The sequence below is a fragment of the Leucoraja erinacea genome, chromosome 13 (assembly GCF_028641065.1).
Source record: "Leucoraja erinacea ecotype New England chromosome 13, Leri_hhj_1, whole genome shotgun sequence".
Lineage (NCBI taxonomy): Eukaryota > Metazoa > Chordata > Chondrichthyes > Rajiformes > Rajidae > Leucoraja > Leucoraja erinaceus.
The window spans coordinates 25,740,501-25,763,662 of record NC_073389.1 but is presented as its reverse complement, the minus strand read 5'-3'; the positions used below and the strand labels follow the sequence as shown (position 1 = coordinate 25,763,662).

The window sequence follows — 23,162 nt, the reverse complement described above, 5'->3', positions numbered from 1 at the left end:
CTTGGGATGGAATCAATCACTATTGTTTGGACTTGCCAGAGGAATTAAATCTGTCCTAATCTTTTTTTCCCCACAAAATGCAAACGGCACTATTTGAAGAAAATCAGAGTTCTGTCATCAGGGAAAATCAGATGTCTCCTGGGCATTTTAAATGATTTGCTTGTAAAGATTGCTGTGTATAAAACAGTATTTAGATTTCAAAAATTATTTGTTAGTTTTAAGACATTACAGAACGTTGACACCATCAAAAACATTATTTACACACAAGATTATACTTTAGGTGATTCTTACAACTCCATTTGTATAAGTAATTGGAACTTGATTCAAAGTGAATTTTATAAATTTCCAACAACAGACTGTATAGTTAAAAGAGAGAACTACTGGTCAGAAAAGGGTCTCGACCCGAAACGGCACACATTCCTTCTCTCCAGAGATGCTGCCTGTCCTGCTGAGTAACTCTAGCTTTTTGTGTCTATACTACAAAATACAATTGGTCATTAGTAAACTTCCAAAATGAATATGCAGTTTACAAACAAATTATGAAATGCTACAATTTCATAGGAAGTATAAGAAATCTACATATGGCTTGGGAAATAAACCTTTAAATGTGGTGGAATGTTTATAGAGTTGGGAATGAAATGATCAAGTTAAATATAAAAGCAATAACTGTTGTTCTGGTTATTATCAAGAGGGATACTGACATACAGAGAGATATGGGTTATGAACAAGATGTGTTTATTTGCTTGAATTTAAAAGTGACATGTTTTTCCTTTGTTTAAGAGAGGCAATAGGGACAAACCAGGATATTACAGAGCTACATTGCCTTGCATATGTGATAGGGAAATTACCGAAGAAAATTCGGAGGGATAAAAGTTATATCTGGAAAAGCATGGACATTAGGGATTGTCAGCATAGCTTTCGGAAAGTCTACGTCTTACAAACGATTAATTTTTTTGAGGCGACAAAGATAATGATGGGAGTAGGGAAGTGGATGGTTGTCTCGATGGACTTAAGTACATTATTTGACAAGGTCCACATCATAAGGTGATCCAGGATCATGCATTGTCTCTCCGCTGACTGGTTAGCACATAACAAAAGCTTTTCACTTCACACATGACAATAAACTCAACTCAACTCAGAGAATTAAGGACCAAGGGATCTGTGGAGACTCAGTGGATTGGATTCAAAATTGACTTGGTCATAAAAGTCAAAGAATAGTGGTAGAGGTGTGTTATTCCGGAAGTGGCGGTGCTGTTGAACAGCTGCGGCTCGCCTGCAGTCCATCTGTTTTTACTTTTTCTGTGTTTTTTTTGTCTTGTTTTAGTTAAATTTTAGTTTATTAGGCTGTGTTATGTGTGGGTGTGGGGGGGGGGGGGGGGGGGGGTGAAACATGTTTTTCTGTCTCTTCCTTTGGGGGAATGCGACTCTTTCTGCCGTATCCCCCCTTCTCTGCACTGAGGCCTAATGGCGGAGCTGGCGGCCTCCAACTGCGACCGATCTCGAGCTCCGGAAACAAAGCCAGCCAGGACTTACCAACGCGAGGCTGGCCGAATTCGGAGCTTTGGCGGCGTTCTGGTGGCAGCGGCACAACTCGGGGCTGACGCGGTGCTCTGGTGGCAGCAGCACGACTCAGGGCTGAGGCGGTGCTCCAATGGCTGAGGCGGTGCTCCGGTGGCAGCGACCCGACTCGGGGCTGAGGCGGCGTTCCGGTGGCTGAGGCGGCACGACTCGGGGCTGAGGCGGTGCTCCGGTGGCAGCGACCCGACTTGGAGCTGAGGCGGCGTTCCAGCGGTGGCGACCTGAATCCAGGGCTCGGCCGCAGGCCAGTGGACGATATCGTCAGCAGGTCACGGGTTGGTTACCTGTTTTTACTGAGCTCCCGCGGCAACAGCTGCATCCGCTGGACTGGAGGGCGGCAGCTTCGACCACCCTGGGCCATGGAGCTCAGTTGAGCCGCGGGACTGACTTACCATCGCCCGGTGGGGTAACAATATTGGAGGCCTGGATCGCCTCAGCGCAGAGGGAGAATAAGGAGGGAAGAGACGGTGACTTTTGCCTCCATCACAGTGAGGAGGTGCCTGGTGAACTTACTGTGGTGGATGTTAATTTGTGTTTATTGTGTGTTTTGTTATTTATTATTATATGTATGACTGCAGGCAACGAAATTTTGTTCAGACTGAAAGGTCTGAATGACAAATAAAGGAATCTAATCTAATCTAATCTATTCCAACTGGAGAGTCTGTGACCACTGGTGTTCTAAGGGGACCTTTGTTTGTGATTATTGTAAATGGACATAAATGTAAAAAGTTTGCAGATGACATGAAAATTGGCTGAGTCATGGATTAAGAGGGTGGTTATCAGTAATTACAATGATTCAGTAATTTAGAGACCAGTTGGGAAACGGTACACGGACATTAATCCAGACAAATATGAAGTGTTTCACTTTGGGAGGCCAAAACAAAGTGGCAAATTTACAGTAAATACAAGTCCCTTACGAACATTGATGTCCAGAGGGAACTTGGGGTGCAAGTCCGTCGCTCCCTGAAAGTGGCAACTTGAGTAGAGTGGTAAAGATGCCATACAACATACTTGCCTTTATCGGTTAGGATATTGAATATAGGATATTGGTACGTTATGTTGCAGCTGTAAAAAACTATGGTTAAAACATGTTTTAAGCATTGCAGGAAACAGTGGAGGAAGGATGTTGCAGCTATGGAGAGGTTGCAATAGAGGTTCACTGGGATTTTGCCTCAATTACATTGGTTTACCAGGATGTCTCCCTTTCAAGGGAGATGCTAAAAATGCATTTCGTTGTCTCTGTACTGTACACTGACAATGACAATAAATTGAATCATTTCATTTTTTTCATTTCATTTCATTTCATTTCATTTCATGTTATCTGGATTAGTTAAAAGAAGAGGTTGTATAAACTTGGATTATTTTCTCTGGAGCATCAGATGTTGAGGAGCAACCTGATAGATGTTTATAAGATTATGACACCAGTGATTAGGGCGGATAGTCTTGAGTCTTTTTCCCAAGATGGAAATGTCAAATACTAGTTGGCATAGATTTAATGTGAGAGAGGGAAAGTGTAACGATTTGTGAAGCAGATTTTTTTCCACGGTGAGTGGTAGGTGACTGGAGGATTCTGCCCGGGGAGGTGGTCAAAGCAAATATGATAGCAACATTTAAGAGGTTAACAGCACATGAACAAAGGCAGGGTTATAGAGGAATATAGATTATGCGAATGCAGATGGATTTAGTTTAAATTTGCAGCATGGCAACTTGGTCCGAAGTGCCTGTTTCTGTGCTATATTGAGAACAAATTAAAGACATACATGATTTGGTGTCACAGAAAGGGAAGAATTAAGAAACATCAGTGGATGAGTTCATTCAGGATGCTTTGTAATTTCAAAAGATTGCAATGGAAAACCATAGAGTTTATCAGAAGGGAAATTCTCAGTGGTTTATACCAGATTTCATTGTAGTCAAATTACCAGCCCTTATGCAAATCTAGAATAATTGAGTGCAAGGATCAATTTTACGGGTTCTGCAGCTATGTAAAAACATTTTTTTTTCCCTCTAAATACAGGAAGCATTGTTTCACCGGTGGGGGTAGCAGTTTAAGATGCAATACACCTCAATGGTGGAATGGGAGACAACAGTTTTTCTTGATACTGAACAAATAATTTCTTTTTTGATAAAGTTTTATTAGAGGTGCCGCTGAGGAAAGTAACATTTTTCAGTATAGACAGCTTTCTTCCCAAAATAGCTGAAGTACAGCAAGCAGAGTAGATGATGACCAATTATGTTAATCCTCTGTCTCCAGTGTATCATTCACAGCAGCAATCAAGGCAGCAATGAAATGTTGCTACAGTAAGGAACACGCTGATGTCCACTTAAAGGTAAAAACTTTATTGTACAATAGATCATGGTGCCCAGAGAACTGAACTGCATTTACAAAACATCTTGAACCCAACAATCCCACAATTACCTTTGTATACCTCCCTCCTATTGAAACTGTGGCGTTCATTAATTTCAATTTAACACTTTTACTCACCAGTTCAAAATATGAGGCAATTTTATATAATGATGAGCTGAAACACATTTAGTAGAATGAAGAGTACTTGTGGTTTAAAGTTCTTCCATTTGAGAATAACAGAGGCCACTGTACTCTTCGGGGCCTACAATGCTGTAGAAATCGTTTTATACCCTTCCCCAGATCTCTGTCTCGACACAATCCTACAGACAATTCCTTCATCTTCGTGGCTTGGTTTTTGCTCTGACATGCACTGTCAACTGTGGGACCTTATATAGACAGGTGTGTGCCTTTCCAAATCATGTCCAATCAATTTAATTTACCCCTGTGGAATCCAATCAAGTTGTAGAAACACCTCAAGGATAATCAATGGAAACAGGATGAACCTAAGCTCAATTTTGAGTGTCATAGCAAAGGGTCTGAATACTTTTGTAAATGTGATGTTTCAGTTATTTATTTTTAATGACTGCAAAAATTTCTAAACACCTGTTTTCACTTCTTCAATCTGGGATATTGTGTGTAGATTGATGATTAAAAGTTTTTTTTAATCCATTATAAAATAAGGCTGTAATATAACAAAATGTGGAAAAAGTGAACGGGTCTGAATACTTTCAGAATGCATTATACATATTTGAATTTGAAGAGTCTCGACCCAAAATGTCACCCATTCCTTCTATTCAGAGATGCTGCCTGTCCCACTGAGTTACTCCAGCATTTTACATTGAAAATAGGTGCAGGAATAGGCCATTCAGCCCTTTAGGCCAGCATCGCTATTCAATGTGATCATGGCTGATCATCCGCAATCAGTACCCCGTTCCTGCCTTAAGAGCTCTATCTAACTATCTTTTGAATGCATCCAGTGAATCGGCCTCCACTGCCTTCTGAGGCAGAGAATTCCACAAATTCACAATTCTGGGTGAAAAAGTTTTTCCTCATCTCAGTTCTAAATGGCCTACCCCTTATTCTTGAACTGTGGCCCTTGGTTCTGAACTCCCCCAACATCGGGAGCATGTTTTCTGCATCTAGCGCAGTGGTTCCCAACGTGGGGCGTACGCCCCACAGGGGGGCAATTTGATTTTTAAGGGGGGCAATTGAGCGTGACTGAGGAGGTCTGGGTCCAAATTTTCGATTTTTATTTTTTTGGATTTTCTATCAGGTAAACATATATAGTTTATGTTTCAGATGTTATTTTGAGTAAATAATTTTTTTGGGGTAAAAAAGGTCTTTATTGTGTAGTTATTACATAATCACCGCGCCATCGCTCTTCATGCACGTCGCACGAAGCGCGCGAGGTCATGGGAGAACCTTATTTATTGAATTGGATTTAGAAATGCAATTCAAAGAGCTTTTGCTAAGTTACCCTTATAATATCTATTTCCTCCGTTTTCTCTCAAGGGAAAGCAAGGGGGGGGGGGGGGGGGCATCAGGATTTTAAAGATGATTAGGTGGGGCATGGCCAAAAAAAGGTTGGGGACCACTGATCTAGCGTGTCCAATCCCTTAATAATTTTATATGTTTCTATAAGATACCCTTTCATCCTAAATTCCAGTGAATACAAATCCAGTCGTTCCATTCTTTCATCATAAGACAATCCCTCCATCACGGGAATTAACATCGTGAATCTACTCTGCACTCCCTCAATAGCAAGAATGTCCTTCCTCAAATTAGGTGACCAAAACTGCGCACAATACTCCAGGTAGACAAAAGTGCTGGAGAAACTCAGCGGGTGCGGCAGCATCTATGGAGTGAAGGAAATAGGCGACGTTTCGGCCCAAAACCCTTCTTCAGTCTGAAGAAGGATTTCGGCCCGAAACTTCGCCTATTTCCTTCGTTCCATAGATGCTGCCGCACCCGCTGAGTTTCTCCAGTGCTTTTGTCTGCCTTCGATTTTCCAGCATCTGCAGTTCCTTCTTAAACACAATACTCCAGGTGTGGTCTCACCAAGGACCTCCCTGTACAACTGCAGAAGGACCTCTTTGCTCCTATACTCAAATCCTCTCGTTATGAAGGCCAACATGCCATTAACTTTCTTCACTGCCTGCTGTACCTGCATGCTTAAGTCTATCTTCGGTGTAAACCAGCATCCGCAGTTCTTTCCTACACAATTTACTACATATGTTCTGTTAAAGTATTTAACTTTGTCCCTTATGTAGCCATCACCTGTGTTGCAGCTGACACCAAGTGGAAGGAGAAAACAGTGCAATTACAGCACTTATATATAGTGCATATGTTTTCTTATGACATGGAAAACCATTTGGCCCATCAAATCTGCTGATTTTGATAGCAATCCCATTCCTCTGCCTTCCTGTTATCTATTTCATGCCCATTAAAACCCACCAGCCACCAAAGGGTGATTTAAGTATACATTTATTAGAACTACCAGCACATGTTTGGGATGGGGAGAGAAACGAGAGGAAGTCATGCACAGGGGAAACGTGCCAACTCCATACAAACATCGCTTAAGTTCATGATTGAACTTGGATGGCAGAAGCCACAAGACAGTTACACTACCTGCAGCATTAATGTGTCATCCTCAAGTACTTTAGCCCCTCAAGCACCAGTTCAGATCCCCACAGGGTAAATAAATAGAAAGAGCCCAGATGCTGCAATCCTCAACCAAGGACAAATCAACACAACTGCACAAAAACTTATTTCACGCTGAAGAAATTGGAATAAATATGTAGGAGAAAATGGGGTTATTACCAGATACGCTGTTCAGAAGAATGGGAACATTTATGCCAGATGATAAACAGAGATCTAGAAAAATAGCTGGAGTAGGCCATTCGGTCCTTCGAGCCAGTGCCGCCATTCAATATTATCATTGCTGATCATCATCAAAAATTAGTTCTTGCCAGTTCTTGCTTTTTCCCCATATCCCTTGATTTGTTTAATCCTGAGCTAAATCTAACTCTCTCTTGAAAACATCTAGTGACTAGGCCTCCACTGCCTTCTGTGGCAGAGAATTCCACAGATGCACAACTCTCTGGGTGAAGAAGTTTTTCCTCATTTCAGTCCTCAGATCCCTGGTTCTGGACTCCCCCAACATCGGGAACATTTTTCCTGCATTTAGCCTGTCCAATCCTTTAAGAATTTTATATGTTTCTATAAGATCCTCTCTCTTCCTTCTAAATTCCAGTGAATACAAGCCCAGTCGACCCATTCTTTCATCACATGTCAGTCCTGACATCCCGGGAATTAACCTGGTGAATCTACGCTGCACTCTCTCAATAGCAATAATGTTCTTCCTCAAATTAGGAGACCAAAATTGCACACAATACTCCAGGTGCGGTCTCACTAGGGCCCTGAACAACTGCAGTAGGACCTCCTTGCTCCTAAACTCAAATCCTCTCGCAATGAAGGCCAACTTCATTAGAATATTAGCTTTATTCACTGCCTGCTATACCTGCAGGCTTACTTTCAGTGACTGATGTACAAGCGTACCCAGGTCTCGTTGCACCTCAGCTTTTCCTAATCTGACACCACTCAGATAATAATCTGTCTTCCTGTTCTTGCCATCAAAGTGGATAACCTCACATTTATCCACATTATACTGCATCTGCAATGCATCTGCCCACTCACCCAATCTATCCAAGTCACCCTGCAGCTTCATTACATCCTCATCACGACTCACACTGCCATCCAGCATTGTGTCATCTGCAAACTTGGAGATGTCACATTTAATTCCTTCGTCTAAATCGTTAATATATATTGTAAATAACTGGGGTCCCAGCACCGAGCCTTGTGGCACCCCATTAGTCACTGCCTGCCATTCTGAAAAAGACCCGTTAATTCCTACTCTTTGCTTCTTGTCTGTCAACCAGTTCTCTATCCATCCTACCCCCAAATGCTCAAATTTTGCACTCTAATCTCATGTGTGGGACCTTATCAAAGGCTTTTTGAAAGTCCAGATACACAGGGCTGCCAACATTGGGTGAGAGTTGGGAGTGAAAAATTGCGATAGACCAAGCCCGAGGGAGCATAGCGACCGAGGTGTGGGGGGAGGTGAAATTGTGCAATCTGGTGCATACTGTAGCAAGTCTTTTAATTTACACTTGAATGCAATATTTATGCTTTAAATTGGATTAGCTATGAATAAGGTTAGGCTAAATTATATTCATAATTACATTCCACAGTAGAACCAGGCTCTGAACAACAGGTACAGCACATGATCTTGGCATATTCATGTATGGAAATCAGATTATAATCAAACACTTGGCCTATGTTGACCAACCTGGGTCTCACTGCACACCTGGTACTACTCCTGACCTTGACTCCAGTTGTATACCTTCTCTCATTCGTGACCCTGAGTCCAGCCTTACACCTGGCCCCCTATTCTACCCTGATCATAGCTGCTTACCTGCTTAGGTTCCCAGTGCTGAACACTCCCATTGTCTCAGCATTGACTGCACACCTAGTACTATTTCAGATCTTGACTCTGGATGCAGATTTGGCCTTGCTCCAAGCCCATCTGCACTGACAATATATCTGGCCCACACATAAAGCTCCATATCTGACCCCCTGGACTTAACCTATTACGTTCAACTCCACAGGTGCTTATCTAATGCGGTAATCTTTTATGGGGCACTTCACGGACGAAATTTTGTGTAACAAAATTTGCTACATCCATTGGCTTCCTTGTTATCTAACATTCTAGTAACTTTGGTTGGTTGGTTCAGTATCAGCATAATTACTATATTAAAATTTGAATCCTCAGATGTCCTGATTCAAGCTAAAACAAATAATAACCTCCTGACACATTCCCCTGCAAGTATCTATGTCACTCCTTTAAAATATGCCCCTTCTTTGAACAAGCTCTTAAACATCGCATCTGAATCAGTTTCCATCTGATTACACTCTTTGAGGATGTTCATCTAGGTGTTCAATTAATAAAACAACGCAATTGGGGACATTTTTATTCAACCTGTCAAAGGAATTTGGAGGGGGGGTGTGGTTAGAAATAGTCAGTGAGGTAAGCAAACATAACAGTTGAGTGGCAAATGACAATAGTGCTACCTTCCCAATATTTAACTGAAGGAAAGAATGGGTTATCGGGGCTGTAGTGACAGACAGCCTGACACCTTGCAGGTCATTTTAATATTGCACTTATCCCATCCCCCCTAGATATTCCGGATTAATAAATTAAGGTTTTGTCTACTAATTACAAATCAGGCTAATTACAAATCAATAACATTAGCCAACTCCGAAACACGAAGCACTGAGCATTGGGGTCCAGACATCACAGCCAACTGGCCTCACATCTCCGCTCACATCTGGCAGTGCTCTCTGTCTGAACCTGGGGCCATGGAGCGTTTGTGAAAGTGGTGGGGCTGAGCGATCACTGGTCACTGGTCTTTGGGGAGGGTGTGGGAGGGGGCTGTCCTCCCTCCCAGGGTAGGGACTTTTTGAAATTTGATGTATTAAAATCAGGTTTTAGTGCACTGTAGAAGTATGATTTCAATTATTTTTGTTTGAAGTATTTTTAAGAGGTAACATTTTATGGGGTAACCTTTTCCACATAAAGGGTGGTGGATGTATGGAACAAGCTGCCAGAGAAGGTAGTTGAGGCAGGGACTATCCCAACATTTAAGAAACAGTTAGACTGATACATGGATAGGACAGGTTTGGAGTGATATGGACCAAAAGCAGGTACTGTAGCTGGGACATGTTGGCGCGTGTGGGCAAGTTGCGCCGAAGGGCCTGATTTCACGACTGCATTATACCTCCACCACGCATGAATGCTTAAAAATCAAGTGGTCTAGTTTTATTGCCATATACTCAAGCATAGAAGCATAAGCAATAGGTGCAGGAATAGGCCATGTGGCCCTTCAAGCCAGCACTGCCATTCAATATGATCATGGCTGTTTGTCTAAAATCAGTACCTCTTTCCTGTTTTTCCCCCATATCCTTTGATTTCGCGAGCCCCAAGAGCTAAATGTAACTCTCGAAAACATCCAGTGAATTGGCTTCCACTACCTTCTATGGCAGAGAATTCCACAGATCACAACACTCTGGGTGAAGAAAGTTTGTCCTCATATCAGTCCTAACTGACCTACCCTTTATTCTTAAACTGTGACCCCTGGTTCTGAACTCCCCCAACATCGGGAACATTTTTCCTGCAGTTACAATAAGTGAAAATCTAGCAAGCATGCAGGATCCTTTCTACAACCTCCCCCATTTGAAGGCCACTATCTTCCACCGTTTCTACCCAGTGCTTGGTACCTACTTCCAACAGCCACTGGTTGTCCTCCAGGATGCACCGAGCCGCTGCCCGATCCATGCCGGTCACCAGGGCGAATTCGGCACAGACACTTAACGACAGCGGCGCAACGCCTCCGACGGCCCAGGACTCTTGCACTGAGGCTGCTCCATGGCCGGAGCTGCAGCGAGCGACTCGCCAGCCCAGCAAACACTCGCCAGACCGGCAAACATTCGCCAGCCCCGGCTCCCCATCCGCATCTGCCCCCGCCGCAGCTTCTGCATCCGTCCCTCCCTCAGCCCCGGCTCTCCAACACCCGCGGCCCAGAGCGTGAGAAATTTGTGATCAGTGTGAGAGCATGAGAATTTGTTGAAATGAGTGAGTCTCACGCTCAATGCGTGAGAGTTGGCAGCCCTGCAGATCCAACACATCTACTAGCTCTCCCTTATCCATTCTACTCGTTATATCCTCAAAAAATTCCAGAAGATTAGTCGTATGATTTCCCCTTCATAAATCCATGTTGACTTTGATCTATCCTGTCACTGGTTTCCAAATGTGCTGCTAACCTTTTTCTTTTCGTGTTCATCTTGTTACAAATGTCGACCTCGTTGTCATCGTCCGTCTTGAAAAGGACGCAAGCTTCAGGCAACAATTAGTGGAAGCCATCACGTCGCAATAGATGATGGTGGTAGCAGAATTAGCTCAGGATACTTCCAGTTTCCAGCCCTGCGACGTGGACGCTTCTGCTCTGGGGCCAATGCGCTGCTATAACATCTTTAACAATCGACTCAAGCATCTTCCCCACTACCGATGTAAGGCTAACTGGTCTATACTTCCCAGTTTTCTCTCTCCCTTCTTCCTGGAATGGTGTCCATGAAACTGCACTAAACACTATCTGCATACTACAAATTAAGATAGGTGTCATCCCTCCTTCCCAGTTATGAAAATCCAAGGGTCTTGAATGCAAAATGAAACTCTGTTGCTCTTTGCACAGATACTGCTAACTATCACTTTGGGTTTTGCTCAGGGATCCAGCGACTGGAGTTCCTTGTGTCTTCAAAAGATTGCAATCATTGCCGACACAATCAAAACCCCACCACTCGTTCATTCTTCCTCTCAGACACAGGTGCAGTTTCAACTGGACTATGCGGGGTTTACTAAATAATAAATACAGTGCTGGGTACTCAGCGGGCCAGGCTGCATCTCTGGAGAACAAGGATAGGTTTCAGGTTGCGACCAAAGGTTATTTGGTTGGGTCTGAAGAAGGGTCACTGTCCTTGCTCTCCAGAGATGTTGCCTGACCCCATGAGTTACTCCAAATTCACTTTGTGTATTTTCTTATGCACCTATTCAATTCAAACTATTGATTTGTATCCTCTTTACTGGAAAGATTGCCCGATGACGTGCTGTGAGAGTGTGCTTCCTACAATGTACCATTTGCGCCCATTTTCTGGTCCTACCTTCTGGTATTTCATCAATGGCGTGCTCACTTCCTTTAAGATTCTCCCTTTCATCACTGATCCCTGTTGTTCGAAGTGCATTTTCTCTAGCTATGCCTCGAGGGATGTTTCTAATATTAAGAAAGTGAATCAACCCGAGTTGTTTTTCTTCACAAGAGGGCGGGAAGAAGCCTCAGGACTACGACCTTCTCAACATGGCTGCCGAACCAGCCCATCTTCTTCAAAGGCATCGCTCTGGAGTTGATATTTAAACGTGAGGTGAAAGAAAAGTTGAGAATTCGTGTTTTGTAAAATGATTTTGTTTTAAAAAGGTCTGCGCTGTAATGGCGACCTGTTTGTTTCCTTGGCAGTGCGGCCGCCCGCTCTCTAGGGACGTCAGCGTAACCTAGGCAACGGTGGAGCTAAACAACACTTTCCTCACACTACACGGCAACTTCTTCAGTGGCAACATGACTTTACCGCTCTTGCCTGGGAATTCCTTCAACAGGAACGTGAGTTACAATTGTTAACAATCTGCTTACTTTACAATCTACTTTCTTCTTTAAAATCATTTGTTAAAACAACAGGAAACTATAATAAACACAAAATGCTGGAGCAAATCGGCGAGTCCAGGCAAGCAGCATCTCTGGAGAACATACAGCGCCCTCCATAATGTAGCAATGTTACAAATTTTTGAGATTTAAAAAATCAAGTCTGCAATTTATCCCATCAGATAAAGCATAAAAATAAGTTTAATTTGACACCTAATTCACTTTCATATCTTCAGTATTAAAAAAGTTATGGCCATTTTCATACTCGGAAATTAGCATCTTGTTCCCCATTGACTTAACACAAAAGCTGTGATCGAGGATAGTCTAAAGCCCATAACTTTCTTAAAAATTAAGAGAACTGAAATTAATTTTCAGTTATTATAGATTGAAGCATTCTAAAACAAATATTAAACAATTTTACTTGGATGACCTGAAATTAAAGCATATAATTAGTTAGTTACCCAATTGTAGCGAATTCCAAAATTCAATTACTAGATCTATCCATTTCTTTAGGAAATATTAACATTTTTACATAGCCTAAGTGTCCAAAGAACATTCAGACAAGAATTCACAATATAACATGATTTTTAAATCTCATTGACATTCATTTATAGGCCAAATGGAAGGAATTTAGTGTTCAATTGCTGTAAATGAATGGCCATTTAAATCAGCTTTCGAGTGGGATCCTGTGGAATTCTGTGGAACGCGCTGGTTTGGAACGTTCCCATTGCAGTGAATTTGTACCCCATATGCCCAGAAAAATACTGCGGGATTTAATGGGCCCCCAAATTAGCTACTCGTAACATAAAATGTTGTATAAAGGGATCTTAAGAAGCGCTTTTTAATGTAAAAATAAACAACCTACCTTGCGTTGTCCCCTCCATGAGATCCTTCCTTTGGCGGCGGTCGCGGGTTTAGAGGATGATTTTTAACCTACTATAACAATTAAATTAACCAATTTAGTTTTAAAATAGCTGCAGCGAATGAACCTAGCAGCGATTTTTTGTCAGCAACTAAGTAGGCTGAACAACCTCGATTTGAATAGCCGAGAGAAAATCGCATTTTAAACCCGCCCCCCTCTCAAAGGCGTCAAAATCGCGCACACGGGCAGCGACAGATCTGCAGCGCCGCTGAAGGTAGGTTTTGCAACATACCTACATAATGTTTGGGACAAAGACCCATCATTTATTTATTTGCCTCTGTACTCAGCAATTTAAGATTTGTAATAGAAAAAAAAACGCATGTGGTTAAAGTGCACGTTGTCAGATTTTATTAAAGGGTATTTCTATACATTTTGGGACACATGGCTTCACAGGTGTTTGTAATTGCTCAGGTGTGTATAAATGCCTCCTTAATGCAGGTATAAGAGAGCTCTTCTCTCCAGTCTTTCCATCAAGTTTCTTTTATAGCAACTTTTAGTGCTGTTTATCAACATGGGAACCAAAGTTGTGTCAATTAAAGTCAAAGAAGCCATTATGAGACTGAGAAACAAGAATAAAACTGTTAGAGAAGAAGAATTCTCTCTACAAAAAAAGGAAAAAAAGCCCCAAACACCAGTCCGACAGATCAGAAACACTCCTCAGGAGTAAGGTGTGGATTGTCAATGAACTATGTCCGCAGAAAACTTTAACAGAAATACAGAGGCTACACTGCAAGATGCAAACCACTGGCTAGTCGCAAAAATAGGATGGCCAGTTTACAGTTTGCCAAAAAGTACTTAAAAGAGCAATCTCAGGTCTGGAAAAAGGTCTTGTGGACAGATGAGATGAAGATTAACTTATATCAGAGTGATAGCAAGAGCAAAGTATGGAGGAGAGAAGGAACTGCCCAAGATCCAAAGCATACCACGTCATCTGTGAAACACGGTGGTGGGGGTGTTATGGCCTGGGCATGTATGGCTGCTGAAGGTACTGGCTCATTTATCTTCATTGATGATAGAACTGCTGATGGTAGTAGCATAATGAATTCTGAAGTGCACAGACACATCCTATCTGCTCAAGTTCAAACAAATGCCTCCAAACTCATTGGCCAGTGCTTCATTCTACTGCAATACAATGATCCCAAACATACTGCTGAAGCAATAAAGGAGTTTTTCAAAGCTAAAAAATTGTCAATTCTTGAGTGGCCAATCACCTGATCTGAACCCAATTGCCTTTTATATGCTGAAGAGAAAAATGAAGGGGACTAGCCCCCAAAACCAGCATAAGCTAAAGATGGCTGTAATACAGGCCTGACAGAGCATCACCAGAGAAGACACCCAGCAACTGGCGATGTCCATCAATCGCAGACTTGAAGCAGTCATTGTATGCAAAGGATATAAATTACTAAACATGATTACTTTCATTTACGTGACATTGCTGTGTCCCAAACATTATGGTGCCCCGAAATGGGGGGGGCTATGTATAAACACTGCTATCATTTTTACATGACAAAACCAAAATATTAAAAAATGGCCTTTATTAAAATTTGACAATATGCACTTTAACCACATGTGATTTTTTTTTTAAATTACAAATCTCAAATTGTGGAGTACAGAGGTAAATAAATAAATGATGGGTCTTTGTCCCAAACATCATGGAGGGCACTGTAGGTGACGTTTTGGGTTGGGACATTTCTTCAAACTAAGCTTGAGTTACTTTGAGTCATTTTGTAAACCAGCATCTGCAGTTCGTTGTTTCTACATTTTGACTGCTCCACTGTGAAATCTCCTCAAGCTATGACTACATTTAAGTTCCCCTTTCTCCGATGGGAGTGCTATGAGACCCTGTATTCTGCTCCCCCTCTGTGATTCCTGCTGCTCTCCTGCTCTGCGCAGTCTGAAAAAAAAGACCTGACTCAAAACATTTTTTGTTTTAGAGATACAGCATGAAAACAGGCCCTACAACCCACTGAATCCACACCAACCAACAATCATCCGTACACTAGTTCTATGTTATCCCAGTTTCCCATCCTACACACTAAGGGCAATTTACAGAGGCCAATTAATCTACAAACCTGTAAGTCTTTGGAATGTGGGAGCAAATCAGAACACCCAAAGAAAACATCATACGGTCACAGGGAGAATGTGCAGACTCCATACAGCCAGCACCCGTAGTCAGGATCAAACCTGGGTCTCTGGCGCTGTAAGGTAGCAACTCTACCACTGTGCCAAGTAACCCACCCTTATTCTCCAGAGATGCTGCCTGACCTGCTAAGTTACTCCAGCACTTTGTGTCTTATTTATAAACCGGCAACTGGAGTTCCTTGCTTCTAGGTTCAAGAGTAGCTTCTTTGCAGCAACCATGAGGCTCTTGCCCATATCGCTGTAAATCATGTACCTGTGCAAGTGTCTATTAAATGCTGTTATGGTATCTGTGTCAACTATCTCCTCTGGCAACTCATTCCATATACCTACCACCCTCTGAGTGAAATTAAACACTCATGACTCTTGAGGAGTTATCAAATGTACAGACCTTGACCATCATTTAGAATGGAAAGTTCATGGGATATTCTCCTGATAATTGATCTTTAATTATCCATTACCTCGATTGTGCAAGACTAATAGTTGTTTATTCTCCCCCCTTTTTATAGCTGGGAAAAGAAAGGTTTCATAAATCGCATCATTTTGACTTCCCAAATGATGTCCCTGTGATGGTGGGAGAGGAAAAGCCTGGAATTGGTGGGGAGCCACTGCTCGGGCAGAAGTTGAAGCCCAAGTTCAGTGTATTCCCAAAGGGACAAGGCAGTGATGCTCCGTCTTGGGTTGTATTTGATAAGCAGGTATGCTTGAATCCATACTCTTTTCACTTGAAACTAACAAAGTAAAAATACAATGCTCCTTGCTGGAAATTTGTGGGCTCATGTGTTTGCAATTGGGATTAAATTCCATTAAACATTTTAATCTATAAAATCTATCCTAACCCTTGTCATCTTCTCCAGATTTACTCATTGGTATTTACTCTCTGTAATTCTCACTGAGAGATTCTCATGCAAATTTTGCTCTGTTATAGCAGTATTAGCAAAACCTTCAACTGCTAAATGACTACCATTACATTTAATTCTCTCCTTCTAATCGCCTTGCCTTTTCATTTATCACATTCAAATTCTTCTTCAAACCTTGAACTATTTGTTTAAACCCTGAACTTACTTGGGCTTGTAGGCTAAATGGCTCCCTCTCCTTACTGTGAATTTCCACGATTCCTCAGATTTGGCTAAATTTTGCTTTGCGCCTACTACATGTTTCATGTTAACGGTGATTCATCTAGTCCCTATCTTCTATCTTCTATATTACTAAAAGTCTGTTCTTGACTGGTTTTGGCGATCTGTGCTGCGATTTCCGAGAGAACGCCGCCACTTACGGCCTACATTTTTGGCCACCTTGCTCAGAGCCCCCCTCGGCCGCATGTGTGCCTAGGATTTTTCCAGTCGATGAAAAATGACAGAGATATTAATGATTTTACAAAATTCCCCATTCTCTCTGCTGCCCCCGCTGGCGGCAGGGGGGATGGACTATAAAACCAGGAAGTGGTGTGCCTCAATTAGTCTGCAAGCTGGAGGAAGGCAGAGGGCCACGTTTCTCTGAGCTGTGAATAACACTGAACACATGTCCACACACCTGTGAAAATATGGTTAAAGTAAAAAAGCACTGTCTGCAAATGGTTGTTTGGGGGTTTGGGTTGAAATAAAAAGGCACTCTCTCTTTCCCCCCCCCCCTCTCCCCCCCCCCCCCCCTCCCCTCCTCCTCCTCACCTCCCCCCCCTCTCCTCCCCTCCTCTCCCTCCCCCTCTCCTCCCCCCCCCCTCTCCTCTCCCCCCCCTCTCCTCTCCCCCCCCTCCTCTTCCCCCCCCCCACTCCCCCCTCTGTCTCTCCTCCTCTCCCCCCTCCTTTCTCTCCCCCCCCCCCCCTCCTCCTCTCCCCCTCCCCCCTCTCCTCTTCCCCCTCTCCTCCCCCCCTCCTCTCCCCCCTCCTCTTTCTCCCCTCTTTTTCTCCCACTCCTCTCCCCTCCATCCCCTCCCCACCGTCCCTCCCTTAAACCCCCCTCCTCCTCCACACACCCCTACCCCCTTCCCTCCACCCTCCCTGATCCCCACCTCTCCCCCTCCCCCCCCTCTCCCCCCCCCCCCCCTCCCCTCTCCCCCCCTCTCACTCCCTCACTCTCACCCTCTCCCTCTCTCTCTCCTCCCTCCACCCACCCCACCTTTCCCCTCTCACCCACCCTCCCTCTCTCTCCTCCTCGACACCCCCCTCTCCCTCTTGCCCCTCTCTCTGTGTCTCTGCCCCTTCTCTCTCTACCCTCCCTCTCTACCCCCCCGCCCCTTCCCCCCCTCTCTAGATGTGACTGCAAGTTGGGGGCTATGCGTCAGTGGTTATGGGGTAAAAGGAGCAAATTAATAATATTAATATAATATCAAGGGGGGTAATTAGCATGAGTGCAGGGGGGGATAGTTAGTGTTTGTGACGCTGCATGCCGCCTCCCCCTCCAAAACCGCACGTTGGGGGAACAGACCCAACGGGTCTGCACTTGGTCTAGTTTATAATAAAAAATAATAATTCACTGAGATATTGGAGGATTTCCAGCACTAACAGAAGTACTACATATTTGAGTCCTGTTTGATTCTCTTCAATCAAGAATGCGCCCTTATATTAGATTATAAAGAATCTTGACAAAGTCTCGAGGTGCTATCCCATCATGTTTTCTTTGACTTCATTGCATCCCTCATTTCAGAAAATGATGTGTATTCTTATTTTGTCCACTTCTAAATTGTATTTTATTTTTTAATTTCATTCTCACCATTGTGAGACTGGATCTAACAAAGACTTCTTTACACTGGGCCTCAAAACCTAACCCTTGTCTCACTTTTACACAATTACACATGTAAAAGATAATAAGTTTCCACATATTCATACCTTTCACGTTCTCTGATATGTCACAAAGTGCTGGAGATCTCTAAATAGCATGGATAGGTGACGTTTTGTGTCGGGATCATTCCTCAGAAATATAGGATCCCGACCCAAAACCTCATGTATCTATGTTCCCCAGAGATGCAGCCTGACTCGCTGAGTTACTACAGCACTTTGTGTCTTTTTTTTGTAAACCAGCATTTGCAATTCCTTGTGTCTCTGATATGTCCTTGAATTGTTCGATTATTTATGTCATCATTTTTTAGAACAACAATAATTTCAGCAGTAACTTCTCCCATATTTACTTTGGCCTGAACAAATCCATTCTCCTTTAGTCTCTACCAGAATCAACAACTCCATATCACTGACCTTCCTCACCCATCTGCCCAGCAGCACTGAGTCAGACCCGATGGAATCAAGGCCTTTAATTCACATTCTGACCTTAAAACATTCAATCCATTGAAGCTGCTTTTTCTCTCCATAATATGGCTCTTCCTTTGGATGATCTGGTGCTGAAACATTTACCATCTGATTACTCAAAAACAGTTCTGTCATCATTTATCCACAAAACCACACCTCATGTAACATTTTGTTGCCCTTATCCTATCTTCTACCAATTTACATCCATTCTTCAAATAAATTCTTCCAGATATGCATTTCTTCTAGCTTTCAGTATGTTAACGTCTGACCTTTGAGTTTAAGTTCCTTCATAACCTGTTTGTAAATCCTCACTGTACTTGTGCTAGCCCCTATGTGCTTTCTTCATTTTACCATTGGTGGGTATGCTTTTGGCTTCCCGTGTCTCACTTTTTTGAATTTCCTCCTTGAATAAGCTTCCTTTTTTGTAATATTCTCTTTTGAGCCAACATAGGATCAAGAATTGACCATTCAAGCCTGTTTCACCATTTAATTGTATCGTCCAATTTTTACTTCAATGTTATCTGTCACCATTAACTGTATCAAATTTCAAAATCAAATAATTGATGGTATCCACAATCTTAATGAGAAACGTTTAAGATTTCTACTATTCTAATGAAATAAAAAATAATTTGGAGACTTTGGATTCAGGACCAATTAACCATGTGCTTGTCCAACAGGTACTTTGCTTTAAAGCCTATTTTCAAGAAAGTGTACAGGAAAGAAGAGAAGAACAATATCGAATAAGAAAATGCAAGATTTATTTTTACCTGGAAGATGACACAATACAAGTTATTGAACCAGAAGTAAAAAATAGTGGTATCGATCAAGGTACTGAGAAGTTCAGTAATTTCCACCACTCCATCATTATATAACTAACTATTCTAATTATTTTGACAATACTACTTGGGCCATATGCGCTGTGTTAACGAAACCAGCAATATTTGTTTTGGTGTGGAAAATATTGAACATTGTAAGTTTGCAATTTTCTCACATCACGCAGCTGTGCTGGGTGAGTGAAAATAGAAAAACAGCTCATGTGCTTTAATTATTTCACTTCCCATGAATCTCTACTAGGGACCTAAAATCAACTGGAAATTTGAAATAAAAAATAGGAAATGCTAGAATGATTCAAGAGGTTAGCCAGCCTCTGAGGTGAGAACCAATCTTTCAAATTAATGTCATTTCAGCAAATCTGGAAAAGTTAAGTGCAGGGCTGCCAACTCTCACACTTTGAGAGTGAGAACCACGCATTTGGCCAAATTCTCACGCTCTCGCAGAGATCACAAATTTCTCACGCTCTATTGTGAGAGATTCTGTGATCAACAAAAATTTCAAAACTCATATAAAGTGCATGGGCCACGGCGGGGACAGATGTGGGGAGCTGGGGCTGGCGAGTGTTTGCAGGCTGGCGAGTGTTTGCCGGGCTGGCAGTTTTTGTGGGGCTGGCGAGTCACTCGCTGCAGCTCCGGCCATGGGACGAAGGGACAGAGAGACTCAAAGGGGAGAGAGAGAAGAAAGAGAGGGAGGGAGAGAGGGTGAGAGAGAGTTAGGGGAAAGAGAGGGGGAGAGAGTTAGGGGAAAGAGAGGGGGTGAGAGAAAGGGGAGGGGGAGAGAGTGGGGCGAGAGAAAGGGGGGGGTAAGTGAGGTGGGAGGGAGAGGGGGAAGAGAGGGGGGAGAGAGGGGGAAGAGAGGAGAGGGGGGAGAGAGGGAAGGGGAGAGAGAGGGGGGGGAGAGGGGGGAGAGGGGAGAGAGGGGGGTCAGGAGAGAGAGGGAGAGACAGAGAGGAGAGGGAGTGGAGAGAGGGGGGGTGAGAGGTGAGAGAGCAGAAGAGAGGGGGGAGAGAGGGGGAGGGAGAAAGAGAGGGGAGAGAGAGAGAGAGGGAGGGAGAGAGGGGGAGGGAGAGAGGGAGAGAGAGGAGGGGAGAGAGAGGTGGGGAGAGAGAGGCAGGGCTGCCAACTCTCATGCATTGAGCATGAGAATCACGCATTTTGCCAAATTCTCACGCTGATCACAAATTCCTCGCTCTGTTGTGAGAAATTCTGTGATCAACGAAAATTTCAAAACTCATATTAACTGCATGGGCCGCGGGTGTTGGAAGCAGAAGTAGCGGCGGGGACAGATGCGGACGGGGAGCGGGGCTGACGAGTGTTTGCCGGGCTGGCAAGTCGCTCGCTGCAGCACCGGCCATGGAGCAACCTCAGTGCAAGAGTCCTGGGCCGTCGGAGGCTATCGGAAGCATTGTGCCTCTGCCAAATTCGCCCAGGTAACCGGCATGGATCAGGCTGCGGCTCGGTGCATCCTGGAGGACAACCAGTGGCTGCTGGAAGTAAGTACCAAGCACTGGGTAGAAACGGTAGAAGATAGTGGACTTCAAATGGGGGTGGTTGGTGAAAGCATCCTGCTTGCCTGCTAGATTTTCACTTACTGTAACTGCAAGAAAAATGTTCCCGATGTTGGGGGAGTTCAGAACCAGGGGTCACAGTTTAAGAATAAAGGGTACGCCAGTTAGGACTGAGATGAGGACAAACTTTCTTCACGCAGAGAGTTGTGAATCTGTGGAATTCTCTGCCACAGAAGGCAGTGCAGGCCAATTTCTCTGGATGTTTTCAAGAGAGTTACATTTAGTTCTTGGGGCTAACGACATCAAGGGATATGGGGAAAAAACAGGAAAGAGGTACTGATTTTAGACGAATAGCCATGATCATATTGAATGGCAGTGCTGCACCTATTTTCTATTTTTCTATGCTTGAGTATATGGCAATAAAACGCAATGACTTGATATTGAAGCATTCATGCATGGTGGAGGTATAATGTAGTCATAGAGTAATACAGTGTGAAAACAGGCCCTTCAGCGCAACTTGCCCACACCCGCCAACATGTCCTAGCTACGTTACCTGCTTTTGGTCCATACCTCCAAACCTGTCCTATCCATGTATCAGTCTAACTGTTTCTTAAATGTTGGGATGGTTCCAGCCTCAACTACCTCCTCTGGCAGCTTGTTCCATACACCCACCACTCTGTGTGGAAAAAGTTACCCCTTAAAAAGTTACCTCTTAAAAATACTTCTTACAAAAAACATTGAAATCATACTTCTACAATGCACTAAAACATGATTTTAATACATCAAATTTCAAAAAGTCCCTACCCTGGGAGGGAGGACAGCCCCCTTCTACACCTTCCCCCCACTCGGTTGCTCCACTCCCTCACCGGGTACCCCCAAGGCCAGTGATCAGTGACGCTCAGCTCCCCCACTTTCAAAAACGCTCCGCGGCACCTGGTTCAGACGGAGAACACTGCCAGATGTGAGCGGGGAACTGAGGCAGTTGTCCGTGATGTCTGGATTCCAATGCTCAGCGCTTCGTGTTTTGGAGTTGGCTAATGTTATTGATTTGTAATTAGCCTGATTTGTAATTAGTTGACAAAACCTTAATTTATTAACCCGGAATATCCAGGGGGATGGGATAAGTGTAATATGAAAATGACATGCAAGGTGTCAGGCTGTCTGTCACAACATACAGCCCCGATAACCCATTATTTCCTTCAGTTAAATATTGGGAAGGTAGCACTATTGTCATTTGCCACTCAACTATTATGTTTGTTTATCTTACTGACTATTTCTAAACCCCCCCCACCCTAATTCCTTTGACAGGTTAAGTAGAAATGTCCCCAATCTTGTTGTTTTATTAATTGGACATGTAGATGAACATCCTCAAGGAGTGGAAACTGATTCAGATGCGATATTTAAGAGCTTGGTCAAAGAAGGGGCATATTTTAAAGGAGTGACAGAGATACGTGCAGGGGAATATGTGAGGAGATTATTATTTGTATTTAGTTTTAGCTTGAACTAGGACTTCTGAAGATTCAAAGTTTAATATAGTAATTGTGCTGATACTGACTCCAGCCAACCACATTATTAATATCATCCATTCCGGACGTTTTACTTTTATGATGCCATTTAAATTTCACTTGGATTTCAATCACTTCAATGTAAAAGTAATTGGGAATGGGGATCATTGGAACAAAAAATTGCCCTTGGTACATATTAACTGTAATATAATAATGTATGCATGTTGGTAAGTGCATTCAAAACAAATATCTTTTTATCATTGTTGTGTTATGAATACCACAGAAAATATTATATACTCTCAAGATCACATTTAATAGAATAATATTGCTTAAATATATAGTTATTGGACTTTGCAATTCGGAAATGTCCCAGCTGAGAGGAAGACAGCAAAATACTGAAAATATTGGGGGTGAAAATGACTTCAGGACAGTTTGTTAGGATAATGAAAGAAATGGTAACAGAATACTTATACAGCTGAGTGAGTATAATTTTATGGATGAGAAATTGTGTTCAACCAATTGATGACTTATTTGGCAAAGTAACTAGCATGTTAGATAACAAGGAAGCCAATGGATGTAGCAAATTTTGTTATACATAATTTGGTCTGTGAAGTGCCCCATAAAAGATTACTGCATTAGATAAGCACCTATGGACTTGAATGTAATAGGTTAAGTCCAGGGGGTCAGATATGGGGCTTTATGCGTGGACCAGATATATTGTCAGTGCAGAGGGACTAGGAGCAAGGCCAAGTGTGCATCCAGAGTCAAGGTCTGGAATAGTACTGGGTGTG

At 43.0% G+C, this 23,162-nt stretch overlaps 1 protein-coding gene across 1 annotated transcript in view; it reads left to right on the top strand.

Annotated features, from left to right (window-relative positions):
* Positions 1-10,771: 10,771 nt before the first annotated feature.
* efhc2 (EF-hand domain (C-terminal) containing 2) overlaps positions 10,772-23,162 on the top strand; it is a 61,377-nt gene continuing 48,986 nt past the window's right edge. Inside the window, exons 1-3 of the mRNA XM_055644639.1 lie at positions 10,772-12,186; positions 15,796-15,984; positions 19,203-19,353. Coding sequence (XP_055500614.1) covers positions 12,145-12,186; positions 15,796-15,984; positions 19,203-19,353 — 382 coding nt within the window. The 5' untranslated portion in view covers positions 10,772-12,144. The remainder of the gene's footprint in view (positions 12,187-15,795; positions 15,985-19,202; positions 19,354-23,162) is intronic.